The following is a 14,092-nucleotide window of genomic DNA, read 5'->3' on the forward strand; positions in this document are numbered from 1 at the left end:
GCTCACAACCATCTGTAGTAGGATCTGATGACTTCTTCTGGTTTGTCTGAAGACAGCGACTGATACTCTCTGACATAAGATAATAAACCTCTAAAAATTATGATTTACACAATTTACTTTTATAAATCTGTGGGTTTCTTTTTAATTTTCCCCTTCCTTTCTTCCTTTTTTCCTTCTTCCCTACTTCCTTCCTCCATTCATTCACTCCTTCCTCCCCTCCCTCTTTCTTTCCTTCCTCTCCACCCCCCCCCCGTTTTGGGACAGAGTATTATGGGAGACTGGCTTTGAGCTAGCCAAGGTTGACCTTGAGCTTCTTATTTACCTGCCTCTATCTCCTAATTTATATTAAGATGACAAATATGAGCCACAATACACAATTGATATGGTACTAGGGATGCAATGCTAGAGTTTCATCATGCTAGGCAAATACTTTACCAGCTGAGCTGCTTCTCTACCTGTCAGGGTTTTTTTTCACTGTTTGAGATAGGATCTTGCTAAGAAGTCTAATCTGTCCTTGAACTCAGGATCCTTCTGCTTCAGCCTTTGTAGTATTAGTATAAAAGATGTGAATCCCCATGTTTGCCTTCACTTCTTTTATAGTATCTTGTCTTTTCTTTCTTTCTTTCTTTCTTTCTTTCTTTCTTTCTTTCTTTCTTTCTTTCTTTCCTTCTTTCTTTCTCTCTCTTTCTTTCTTTCTTTCTTTCTTTCTTTCTTTCTTTCTTTCTTTCTTTCTTTCTTTCTTTCTTTCTTTCTTTCTTTCTTTTTAAAATTAGCCATATAGTTCAAGCTGACTTTGAATTCCTGATCCTCCTGTCTCTACCTTCCTAGTGCTGTGTTGACAGGTTTATTCCACTATGCCTGTCTTCTACAGTGTCCTTTAAAATACAAACATTTTTAGTTTTGAACAGTACAGAAGTAGAAGGAAAACACATTTGAGCGTAGCCTTGGCTACATAGCATATTTTTAGGTCAGTCTTGTTTGTAATAGTCTTTTCTTTTTTTAAAGATTTATTTATTTTAGTTATTATTTATTTATTTTAGTTGTATGAGTAGTTGTACAAGTAGTTGTCACTGTCTTCAGACACAAGAGGGAATCAAATCTCATTACAGGTGGTTGGGAGCCACCATGTGGTTGCTGGGATTTGAACTCAGGACCTCTGGAAGAGCAGTGAGTGCTCTTAACCACTAAGCCATCTCTCCAGCCTGTAATAGTCTTTTCTTGCTAGTCATTTATGTATTGTTTTAAAGAAACTTTGTCTAATTCAATGCTGCAACGATCTGTGCCTAGGTTTTACTTTAGGAGTTTTGTAATTTTGGTTCCTATTTATTTGTTGCTCTGTGATCCATTTTGAAATAATTTTGTCATATGGTATGAAACAGTAACATAACTTCATTTTGTCTTTACATGTGAACATTAAGTCATTCCAACTGCATTTATCGTAAAGACTTCTTTCCACACTGAATCACTTTGACACCATTAATTAAATTCAGTTGACTATAAACTAAAGGATTTATTTCTGGGTTTTTAATTATACTGAGCCCCCATTAGTTACAGTCTTCATTACTATACTTTAACATATAGTAAAGTTTGCATATGGTAAATCTTGAAACTTTAAAACATGACTCTTTCAATTTTGATCTTCAAAATTATTTTGGCTACTTTACATCTTTTGCATTTTTATATGTATTTTTGGAATGGATTGGTCTCTTTCTGCAAAGGGGCTGGATTCAATCTGTACATCAGCCTGGGAGTGTGGCCATCTTACCAATATGCACTCTTGGGTTTGTAAGTTTAATTTACTTAGGCTGCTCTTAACTTCTTTGTAATTTTCAAAGTACATTCTTATGTCCATCTATTTAATTTTATGGCAGTATAAGTGGAATTGGGGGTTGGGGATTTAGCTCAGTGGTAGAGCGCTTGCCTAGCAAGCACAAGGCCCTGGGTTCGGTCCTCAGCTCCGGAAAAAAAAGAAAAAGAAAAAAAAAAGAATAAGTGGAATTGGTTTACTTAATTTCGCTTTATTTTTTCCTTGCTTCATTTTAAAAATATTTTATTTTTTGAGACTGTAATCACATCATTTCCTCCTTCCCTTTCCTCTCTTCAAATCCTTCCATATATTTGCTCTCTTTGAAATTCATGGCCCCTTTTCTCATTAGTTATTGTTACATGCATATGTGTGTATGTATATACATATATATTCCTAGATATATTAATACAACCTGCTCAGTCTGTATACTGTTACTTCTGTATATACTTTCAGGCCAGACCTTTTGCCATTGGACAGCCAATTGGTCTGATCTTTTCTGGGGAAGACATTTTTGTTACCACTCTCAGAATTTCTAAGTTGCCTGGAGTTGTTTGTGTGGGGTTGAGGGCTTATGGACTTCCCTGTATCCATGATGGCAAATATACTGCTGCCCTTCCTTGTTCAGGTCATGTTTAAGCTGTCATGTTGGTAAGACTTTATGGCATACCTCTTGTCTTTCCTAAAAGACAAAATCTCACAGAAAACTATTCCTTTATCTTTTACAATACCTCCCCACCTCCTCAAAGAGCACTGAGCCTTAGGTGTGGGATCAGTACTGTAGATGTTATCTGCTGAGACTGTGCTCCACAGCTCTACATTTTGATTGGTTATAATTTTGTTTCCTTGATGAGGGGTGAAAATTATACTTATCTGGGCATAATGACAAATATTTAGAATGTACTTAGGGATGATGCTAGTTTAATGAAGTGACAGTTAGAGGTTCTCTTCCAAGCTCTATGGCTTCACTAGCTCTGAGTAGTTGGCTGGGCTTCTAGTGAAAGGCCTGCTTTTCAACTCTTGTGTGGCTCTTATGTCCAATGAGAGAGTTGTTGGTTACCGCCAAGGTATAAATGTCACTACTGTACTGTTAGGGTTATTATGCCATGCTGATTGTTGTTGTGGTTCATAGACATCATAGCTGAGAAAGATTGTTGGTTTCTACAATCCCTCTAATACCATAAAATCTAGTCCTCAGGAAAGAAGCATTCAGGTCAGTTCCAGCTCAGGTGCCTCTGGGTACTTTATCTGAAGTTCATGGCTTTTTTAGCAACAGCAACTTACTGTCCACCTCTGGGGCCCAATACCAATAGCCTATAATGTTTGGGGAATATTTTGGACAATCTTAATTAATAATTTAAAAGAGGGCTTCTCATGCCTGCTATTTGGGGTTTTGTTAGGTGGTCTTTGGGTCTTGGAGGGAACACTGTCATTAAAGATGGAAATGTTCATTTAAACTATGTATGTATGTTTATACACCAACTTATGTGTACTGTAGGCATTTTTAGGTATTTAATAGTATGATTCATTACGACTCTTAAGTCATCCTTACTCTTATTCTACCTTCTTCTATCCTTCTCACTCCCTAATGAGAGCACCCTCTCCCCATTTTTCTTATTTTTCCAATCAGATCACTTGAACCCTGCTATTATCCTCTCTATTGCTCCCCTACCCTTGCAGTGGTCTATTCTTACTTTCCTGGTTTCTGCATTTACTCCAGGTTATATAATCCTATATGATGATTTGGAACTTGGGACCATGGATATGATGTTAGTCTTTCTTGGTCTAACTTGTCTCACTCAACATGATCTTTTTTAGTTCCACTTCAAAGATATCCAGAGGTTCCTATGGGGCCTTCTCACTCCAGTGCAAAATCATTATTGAAGTATCCTACTAGCTTTGGGCATCTAGTCCCTTCAGTTGTTGCCCCTATCTAAGTTACCAATATGACAACCGGCTTTTAATGAACCAAGTGGAAAGCAAGAGAGAACCAGCAAGATTGAGAAGACATTCACAATTTATTTACAAAACACCCAAATGGGTCACATGAGAACTATTATTCAAACTACCTTATGTGCTTTGCTTCACCTAGAGATCTCCCAGAAGACCTTGCCTCCCAATAGCATTTCAGAAACAAGAAAAGAACCTATCTTATGACGTATTTTCATTTCATTATATTTTTTTTTACTATTTCCTATTCATAGTGTAGTTCACTTATAGTTCACTTTTCTCCATTATGTCTTCAAATATTTCTTTCGTCCATTCTTTCTTCCATATGTACATGCTAAATATATATATATATATATATATATATACACACACACATATATATTCATTTCCTATTCACATATATTTGGTTTTTTTTTAATTTCTCTGCCTTTTCTTATTATATTTAACCATTTAAAATTTGAATATTCCAGGCATGGTGATACATGCCATTAACCCCAGCATTTGTGAGGGGGTGACAGTAAATCTTTGTGAGATTGAAGTCAGCCTGGTCTATAATAGTAAGTTCTAAGACAGTCGAGGATATGGAGAGAGACCCTGTCTCAAAACACCAACAATAATTTTAAATAAAATTTGCCTGTATTAAAAGGATACCAGAAATTAAACATTCCAGAAGGACAAGGGCCACATGATTTCGTTCTGAATCTTAAAAATGGCTTCTATAGATATTGATAGTAGAAGAGTTGTTGTCAGGGACTGAGGAAGGAAAGGGAAAGAGTGATAGTTTAAGGTTGCTTTATGGGAATTATTTTTAGGTATGGATAAGTTCTAATGTAGTGTTACACTGTAAGAGGAGTATATATCATAATTACTACATATTTTTATTTTAACATTTATTTTGCAATATATACAATTAAACATGGACTTTGAAGCTACTAGGCTCTACTACCGAATTATATTCCTAACCCTATATTACACTTCCAAAAACTAGAATAAAAGAGTAAAAGTGTTTAACCTATTTTAAAATGTTTTAAATTTATTTTTATTCATGTTTATGAGTATTTTGCTTGCATATATGTAGTGTGTGTACATTTCCTGTGTTGCCTGGAGGCAGAGGCAAGCAGATCTCTGAGTTAAAGGTCAACCTGGTCTTCAGAGAAAATTCCAGGACAGCAAGGGTCACATAGAAAAACCTATCCCAATAAAACAAAATAATTACTTAATTAGTTAATTTAAAAGGGGGCTAGAGAAATGTCTCAGTGGTTAAGATCACTGACTGCTCTTCCAGAGTCTCAAGGTTCAGAAGTCCAGAGCCCACTCTGCAGCTCACCATTGTGAGTCCAAGCTGAGGATCTAACACCTACTCTGGCCTCTAAAAGCACCGGACATGAAGTCATACACTGTAGTGCACAGACATTGCAAACAGGCAAAAACTAAAGACTATGTGCGTGCACTGCCTGCAGAGCCCAGAGGATGCTAGATCCCCTGGACCTGGAGTTACAAAGGCTGAACTGCCAGGTAGGTGCTGAGAACTGAACCTTGCTGCATACAAGAGCATCTAGCATCCTTAACTATTGATACGGTATTGCTCCAGCTTCCAATCTTTAATATTTAGTTTTACTTTAAAAATATTTCATGCAATATATGTTGATCATATCCCCCCCCCCAATTACCTGCACTCCCAACTTCATGGTCTGTCTCAAAAAAAGCCAGGAAAAACCAATAACAACAAACACCCAAAATATAAACAGACAAATGAAAAAGAAAACTAATGAGACAGAAACAAACAAAACCAAAAAAGCATGTGCACATATGAGGCTTGAGGGTAGAGGTTTAATGAAGATATTCCATTTAGAACTAAGTGTCCCAAAGTTTCTCACTCTCCGTATATGATCTACTTGTGAGTCTGTGTTAATTTCCATCTACTGCAAAGTGAAGCTTCTCTTATTAGGACTAAGTGATGATCTGCTCCATGGGCATAGCAGTATATCATTTGGACTTATTTTAGGGCTATGTACCTTTAGTAAAATAATAGTATTAGGTTTTCCACTAGGCCTATGGCCTATCTAGTCTTAGGTTCTTGGATACTTTAGTAATGTCATATAGTCCATGTAATGGAGTGGGCCTTAAATCAAATCAAAAAGTGGTTTGCTATTCCAATAATGTTTGTGCAACAATTGTGGCGATATATCTTGCAGACAGGTCTCTGTTACAGGTCGCAGATTTGAAGTTGGGTAATAACTGATAATTACTTTCCTCCTCTGATCATGGCAAAGTACCGCCTAATACCATGAAAGCTCGTCAGCAGGGGTGAAGCTGCTAGTTGTCAATGTTCAATGACATAAGTATGTCATGTCAGGTTATAGAGAGTAACCAATAGCTTTGGCAATACCCTGTGATATTTGGGAGTTTTGAGACAGGCTTTCTATGTGTAGTTCTGTCTGTCTGTCTGTCCTGGAACTCGCTCTTATAGACCAGGCTAGACGCAAACTCACAGATCCACCTGCCTCTGTCTCCTGAGTACTAGGAATAAAATCAAGCAGTTTGCAAGTATTTTATCGAGTATTTTATTTTTATTTATTTAATGCATTTATATGAGTACACTGTAGCTGTCTTCATGCACACCAGAAGAGGGCATCAGATCTCATTACAGATGGTTGTGAGCCACCATGTGCTTGCTGGGAATTGAACTCAGGACCTCTGGAAGAGCAGTCAGTACTCTTAACCACTGAGCCATCTCTCCAGCCCAGGTCTGGGTTATTTTTTATTCCCTTTGTTTTTTCTTATATGTGGTTACTTTTTTTTTGATGGAGTTTAACTTCTAGCCTCTTCTGTAGGACTAGAAGTGAGATAGATATTGCTTAAATTTGTTTTTCATGAAATGTCTTATTTTCTCCTTTTGTGGTGATTGAAGGTTTTGTTGGGCATAATAGTATGGAATGGCAACTTTAGTCTTTTAGAGTCTATACCATGTCTGTCTAGGCCCTTTGGCTTTTAGCATCCCTATTGACAGTTTGGGAGTTATTCTAGTAGGTCTGCCTTTATATGTTACTTGGACTTTTTTCCTTACAGCTTTTAATATTATTTCTTTGTACTTTTAATGTTTTGATTATTATATGGCATGGGGACTTTCTTTTCTGACCCAGTCTATTTGGTGTTCTGTATGCTTCTTGTACCTTGATAGTCATCTGCTTCTTTAGGTCTATGATTTTGTTGAAAATATTTTTCGTGACCTTGAGTTGAGTTTCTTCTCCTTCTTCTATCCCTACTATTCTTAGATTTGGTCTTTTAATAGTGTCTCAGATTTCCTGGATGTTTTGTGCCAGGATAATTTAAGATATAACATTTTTGACCCATGTATTTATTTCTTCTGTCAGGTCTTCAATGCCTTAGATTCTCACTTCCATCTGTTATATTCTGTTGGTGAACCTTGCCTGTATGGTTCCAGTTTGAATATCCAACATTTACATCTACAGGATTCCCTCAGTTTGGATTTTCTTAATTTATTAAATTTCCACTTTCATATTTTGAAGGGTTTTATTCATTTCCTTCCACTGTTTGTGTCTTCATGGATTTTAAAAGGGGGTTTATTCATTCCCTCTGTACGGAATGCCTGAAGGCTGTTTCAAGGACTTTTACTTGTGCTTCAACCATGTGCAGTACTCAGGGCCTCCTGTGGTGTGGTTGATGGGCTCTAATGAAGACACAGTAACCTGCCTATACATTATTCTACTCCTTATTATGGTCCCATAGTTTTGTAATTTCCTTTTACTTTTGATATTATAGTTACATAATTTCTTCCTTCTTCTCCTACCTTTGAATCCTCCCATATACCACTCCTACTCTCCTTTAAACTCATTGCCTCTTCTTGTGTGTGTGTGTGTGTGTGTGTGTGTGTGTGTGTGTGTGTTTCTCAATGCAACCTTCTCAGTCTGTATAATTTTACTCATATGTAATTGATGTACTCTTCATTTGAGCAGACTATATTGCCCTTGCTCTCAGCATTCCTTAGGTGCCTGTATGTAGTTCTTTGTGTAGGATTGAGGCCTTATAGTCATTAACTGTGTTCTTAGGCATGTTTATTGGCGTAATCTTTGTTCAGCTCAGGTTTATTCAGTCATGTTGGTGAGGCATCCTGGGTGGAGCTCCTGACATTCCTAGGAGACACAGCCTCACTGCAAACTCCCTGATCCTACGGCTCTTACTTTTCCCTCAGTGTTTCCTGAGCCTCAGGTAAAAGAGTTATTTTGTAGGTGTATTCATTTGGCTCCATAACTCTGCATTTTGATTGGTTATGGTTTTCTGTAATGGTCTCCATATTTGCAAAAAGAAGTTTCCTTTCTGAAGGGAGAGAACTGTACTTAACTGTGGATATAAGCACAGATATTTAGATGGCTGTCAGAAATTATGCTTTTAGTAAAAGGAGTGGTAGATAGCTGTCTCATCCTGTGTACTACGTTTTCAAATAAAGCATTTAACAGAATCCTCATAGCTAGCTTAAATCTTTAGTCTCATAATTCCAGCTTTAGCATTCAGCTAAGTCTGTTTCTGATAGTTTCTCTCTCTTCAGCCTTTTTGTTTGTCCTTGATTCTTATTCTTTGTGATGCTCCCTGTAAACCGTCCACTCCCTGCCTCTAGATTTTTGAGACAGGGTTTCTCTGTGTAACTCTTGAGTGTCATGGAACTTGCCCTGTAGACCAAGTTGGCCTCAAACTCAGAGATCTGACTGCTTCTGCCTCCTGAGTGATGGGATTAAAGGTGTGTGCCATCTTTCTTGTATCTCTTAAAGATACATTTCACTGCTATTTTATCTTTTTTTTAAAAAAGATTTCTTTAAAAATTGTATGGGTCTAAGTACTTTGTTGCATGTATGTGTGCACGTGAAGGTCAGCAGAGGCCATGGATTCTGTGAGACTGGAATCACAGGTAGTCGTGAGCTGACACATGATGCTAGGAACCAAACCTGGGTCTTCTGCAAGAACAGCAATTGCTCTTAACTCCTGCGTCATTCCTTCACCCCTTCCATATTCTTTTCTTTTGTTGTATTTTCTTTTATTAATCAATTTATTCATTTACATTTTAAATGATATCCCCATTCTCCGTATCCCCTCTACAAACCTTCTATCCCATCCCCCCTCCCCTTTGCCTCTAAGAGGGTGCTCCTCCACCCACCTACTCCTGCCTCACTGCTCTGGCGTGCCCCTATGCTGGATCATCAAACCTCCACAAGACCGCGGACCTCTCCTCCCAGTGATGCCAGATAAGGCCATCCTCTGCTACATATGTGAAGCTCTTTACTTTGGCATGGGGAATGGGGAACTAAGTTGTTGTATGTTAGCAAGTCTCAGTCTTACTTTGAGTATCGGAGGTGTGACCATCATAAGTGTCCTTGGCCTCCAAATGTAATGAGTAGCCCTAGCACATTTCCATGTTCCTGCCGAGTAAGCGCATTTTCTGTATTTCTTCCCACTTCAGAGAATTTTCATCAGTGCCCTGAACTTCTGTTTCCCTTCCTTCTACAGATTGAAATGTTTTTCCCTCCCAGGTGAGAGAAGGTAAATTGATCTGGCCCGAGTTCCAGGATAAATGGGTTAGATTGAGAGGGATTAGCTGCCAGGTGTAAGAAGTTACCACCAGTGGTTTCAAGCTACAGTTTATTGCCTATCTGTTAATAGTAAGGCTTTCCTCACAGGAACATGGAGAAAACTTTCTGGGTATAATTTGAACATTGGATATTGTTCTGTCCTCCTCCCCAAGCCAGAATTCTATGCAATACTTTTCTCAGGATTTTTCCCAATCTTCTCTGTCACCATCTGGAGGAAGATTAATAAATATGTAAAATTGTCTGTGTCTACAGTCCTTCTAAGGTTCCTATTGGCCCACAACCAGCCTTAGCAATTCATTAGTCATTTTTATCTGGCTTTCTTATGAGTTAGTGTGCTGTTCATGAGTTTCTGTATCAACTAAGAAATGCCTGGGTCCTATTTTCCTCTTCAGATGCCTGGTTTTTTTTCCAAGTTTAAGTTAGCTCTCTGTACCACAACCTCAATTTTCTGATGAGCCTAAGGAAAGTTGTGACGCCCATTTCACAAAGCTTTGCCCTCCCACTCATAATGAGGGAAGCAATATGGTTTCCAACCCTATATCTCCAAGCTAATGGCAGAAGAGCTTCTCAGGATGGAGATAAGATTTTGAGGATCTCTTTGTCTTCCAGCCTCCATACCACAGTTCACTAATTCTCCCACGATGGTGATCATGGTGGGTTTACCAGCTCGAGGCAAGACCTACATCTCTACGAAGCTCACACGCTATCTCAACTGGATAGGAACACCAACTAAAGGTACGTCTCAGAAATCATTGCCATATGCCTCCATGACAGGCCACTAACTGAAAATTGGGAAAAGTGGAAGGCTAAAACGTTCAATCCTGAAAATGCTGTATACCCTACTTTCTAGGATTAAAACCATGTCTACAACTACGCTACAACTATCATGATGGACTTATAAATCATACATTTCATGAAAAATATTCTCCACCTAATACCAGGCTGGGTTTTAGGCATAGAAAAACTAGTAGTATTGCCTTTTGGTCTCCATCTGCGCCCTAGAGTTAACACTGGCACAGCTGGTCTCCCAGGAGTGCTGAAACACATAAGAGCACAGGCTCACAGGAGGGGCAGGCTCCAGTCAGAGAAAGTAAGACCAGATAACACCAGAGATAACCAGATGGCAAGAGGTAAGAGCAAGAACCTAAAGCAACAGTAACCAAGGATACTTGGCATCATCTGAACCCAGTTTTCACACTACAGCAAGTGCTAGATAGCTCAACATACTGAAAAAGCAAGATTTGGATTTAAAATCACATCTCCTGAAGATGATAGAGGACTTTAAGAAGGACGTAAATAATTCACTTAAAAAAATACAGGACAACACATAAACAGGTAGAAGCTTTTAAAGAGGAAACACAAAAATCCCTTAAAGAATTATAGGAAAACACAACCAAACAGGTGAAGGAACTGAAAAAAACCACCCAGGATCTAAAAATGAAAATAGAAACAATAAAGAGTCACAAAGGGAGACAACCCTAGAGATAGAAAACATAGGAAAGAGATCAGGAGTAATAGATGCAAGCATCACTAACAGAACACAAGACATAGAAGAGAGAATCTCAGGGGCAGAGGATACCATAGGAATACACCTTCTTCTCAGCACCTCATGGTACCTTCTCAAAAACTGACCATATAATCAGTCACAAAACAGGCTTCAACAGATACAGGAAGATCGAAATAATCTCATGCATCCTATCAGATCACCACAGACGAATGCTGGTTTTCAGTAACAACAAAAACAACAGAAAGCCCACATATACAAGGAAGCTGAGCAATGCTCTACTTAATGATAACTTGATCAAGGAAGAAATAAAGAAATTAAAGACTTTATAGAATTTAATGAAAATGAAGGCACAACATACACAAACTTATGGGACACAATGAAAGCAGTGCTAAGAGGAAAACTCACAGCTGTGAGTGCCTCCAAAAGGAAACTGGAGAGAGCATACACTAGCAGCTTGACTGCACACCTAAAAGCTGTAGAACAAAAAAGAAGCAAATACACCCAAGAGGAGTAGAAGGCAGGAAATAATCAAACTCAGGACTGAAATCATCCAAGTAGAAACAAATAGAACTATACAAAGCAAACCAGGAGCTGGTTCTTTGAGAAAATGAACAAGACAAATAAACCCCTAGCCAGACTAACAAGAGGGCACAGAGACAGTATCCACATTAACAAAATGAGAAGTGAAAATGGAGATAAAACAGAAACTGAAGAAATTAAAAAAAACTCATCAGATCCTACTACAAAAGCCTACATTCAACAAAACTAGAAAATCTGTATGAAATGGACAATTTTCTACACAGATACCAGGTTTCAAAGTTAAATCAAGATCAGATAAACCATCTAAACAGTTCCATAACTCCCAAAGAAATAGAAGCAGTTATTAAAAGTCTTCCAACCAAAAAATGCCCAGGGCCAGATGGGTTTAGTACAGAATGCTATTAGACCTTCAAAGAAGACCTCATACCAGTACTATCAAAACTATTCCACAGAAGGAGCAGTACCCAATCCCTTCTATGAAACCACAATTATGCTTACAACTAAACTACACAAAGACCCTACAAAGAAAGAGAACTTCAGACCAATTTCCCTTATGAAAATTGACGGCAAAATACTCTAAAAAATTCTCACAAACTGAATTGAGGAACACATCAAAATGATCATCCATTGTAGATCGCTCCTGAGAGACACAGCCAGAATACAGCAAATACAGAGGCGAATGCCAGCAGCAAACCACTGAACTGAGAATAGGACCCCCGTTGAAGGAATCAGAGAAAGAACTGGAAGAGCTTGAAGGGGCTCGAGACCCCATATGTACAACAATACCAAGCAACCAGAGCTTCCAGGGACTAAGCCACTACCTAAAGACTATACATGGACTGACCTTGGACTCTAACCTCATAGGTAGCAATGAATATCCTAGTAAGAGCACCAGTGGAAGGGGAAGCCCTGGGTCCTGCTAAGACTGAACCCCCAGTAAACTAGACTGTTGGGGGGAGGGCGGCAATGGGGGGAGGGGAGGGAGGGGAATACCCGTAAGGAAGGGGAGGGGGGAGGGGGATGTTTGCCCGGAAACCGGGAAAGGGAATAACACTGGAAATGTATATAAGAAATACTCAAGTTAATTAAAAAAAAAGTAAAAAAAAAATCAGTTGGCCAAATTAAAAAAAAAAAATGATCATCCATGATGATCAAGTAGGCTTCATCCTAGGGATGCAGGGATGGTTCAATATATGGAAATCCATCAACATAATCCACTATATAAAGAAACTGAAAGAAAAAAACCCACATGATCATTTCATTAGATGCTGAGAAAGCGTTTGACAAAATTCATCACCTCTTCATGATAAAAGTCTTGAAAAGATCAGGAATTCAAGGCCCATATCTAAACATAGTAAAAGCAATATACAGCAAACCAGTAGCTAACATCAAACTAAATGGAGAGAAACTTGAAGCAATCCCACTAAAATCAGGGACTAGACAAGGCTGCCCACTCTCTCCCTACTTATTCAATATAGTTCTTGAAGTTCTAGCCAGAGCAATCAGACAAGGAAAGGAGGTCAAAGGGATACAAATTGGAAGGGAAGAAGTCAAAATATCACTATTTGCAGATGATATGATGGTGTACTTAAGTGACACCAAAAATTCCACCAGAGAACTACTTAACCTGATAAACAACTTCAGCAAAGTGTCAGGGTATAAAATTAACTCAAACAAATCAGTAACCTTCCTCTACTCAGAGGATAAACAGGCAAAGAAATTAGGGAAATGACATCCTTCACAATAGTCACAAATAATAAAACATACCTTTGTGTGACTCTAACCAAGCAAGTGAAAGATCTGTATGACAAGAACTTCAAGTCCCTGAAGAAAAAAAAATCAAAGAAAATCTCAGAAGATGGAAAGATCTCCCACGCTCATGGATTGGAGGATTAATATAATCAAAATGCCCATGTTGTCAAAAGCAATCTACAGATTCAGTGCAATTCCCATCAAAATTCCAACAAAATTCTTCATAGAGTTAGAAAGAGCAATTTGTAAATTCATTTGGAATAACAAAAAACCCAGGATAGCAAATCTATTCTCAACAATAAAAGAACTTCTGGGGAAATCACTATCCCTGACCTCAAGCAGTATTACAGAGCAATAGTGATAAAAACCGTATGGTATTGGTACAGAGATAGGTAGGTAGATCAATGGAATTGAATTGAAGACCCAGAAATGAACCCACACACCTATGGTCACTATCTTTGACAAAGGAGCTAAATGGTGCTGGTTCAACTGGTGATCAGTATGTAGAAGAATGCAAATTGATCCATTCTTATCTCCTTTTTAAAACCTCAAGTCCAAGTTGATGAAGGACTGCCTCATAAAACCAGATACACTCAAATTTATACAAGAGAAAATGGACAGAGCCTTTAACACATGGGCACTCGGGAAAATTTCCTGAACAGAACACAAATGGTTTATGCTCTAAGATCAACAATCGACAAATAGGACTTGATAAAATTGCAAAGCTTTTGTAAGGCAAAGGACACTGTCAATAGGACAAAACGGCAACCAACAGATTGGGAAAAGATCTTTACCATTCCTACAACTGATAGAGGGCTAATATCCAATATATACAAAGAACTCAAGAAGTTAGACTCCAGAGAGCCAAATAACCCTTTTAAAAATGGGGTACATAGCTAAACAAAGAATTCTCAACTCAAGAATACTGAATGGCTG

The 14,092-nt window shown here is 38.2% G+C and overlaps 1 protein-coding gene across 8 annotated transcripts in view; it reads left to right on the forward strand.

The window, feature by feature from the left end:
• The window catches only part of Pfkfb1 (6-phosphofructo-2-kinase/fructose-2,6-biphosphatase 1), a 53,666-nt gene that overhangs the window by 11,256 nt on the left and 28,318 nt on the right, over nt 1-14,092 (forward strand). For 4 of the 8 annotated variants that reach the window (NM_001435552.1, XM_087599100.1, NM_001271063.1 and 1 more), the window contains 1 exon segment: nt 9,967-10,092. In NM_001435552.1, coding sequence (NP_001422481.1) covers nt 9,967-10,092 — 126 coding nt within the window. 8 annotated transcript variants of the gene reach the window in all.

Source organism: Rattus norvegicus, chromosome X, assembly GCF_021556685.1.
Source record: "Rattus norvegicus strain SHRSP/BbbUtx chromosome X, alternate assembly SHRSP_T2T, whole genome shotgun sequence".
In the NCBI taxonomy this organism is placed as follows: domain Eukaryota; kingdom Metazoa; phylum Chordata; class Mammalia; order Rodentia; family Muridae; genus Rattus; species Rattus norvegicus.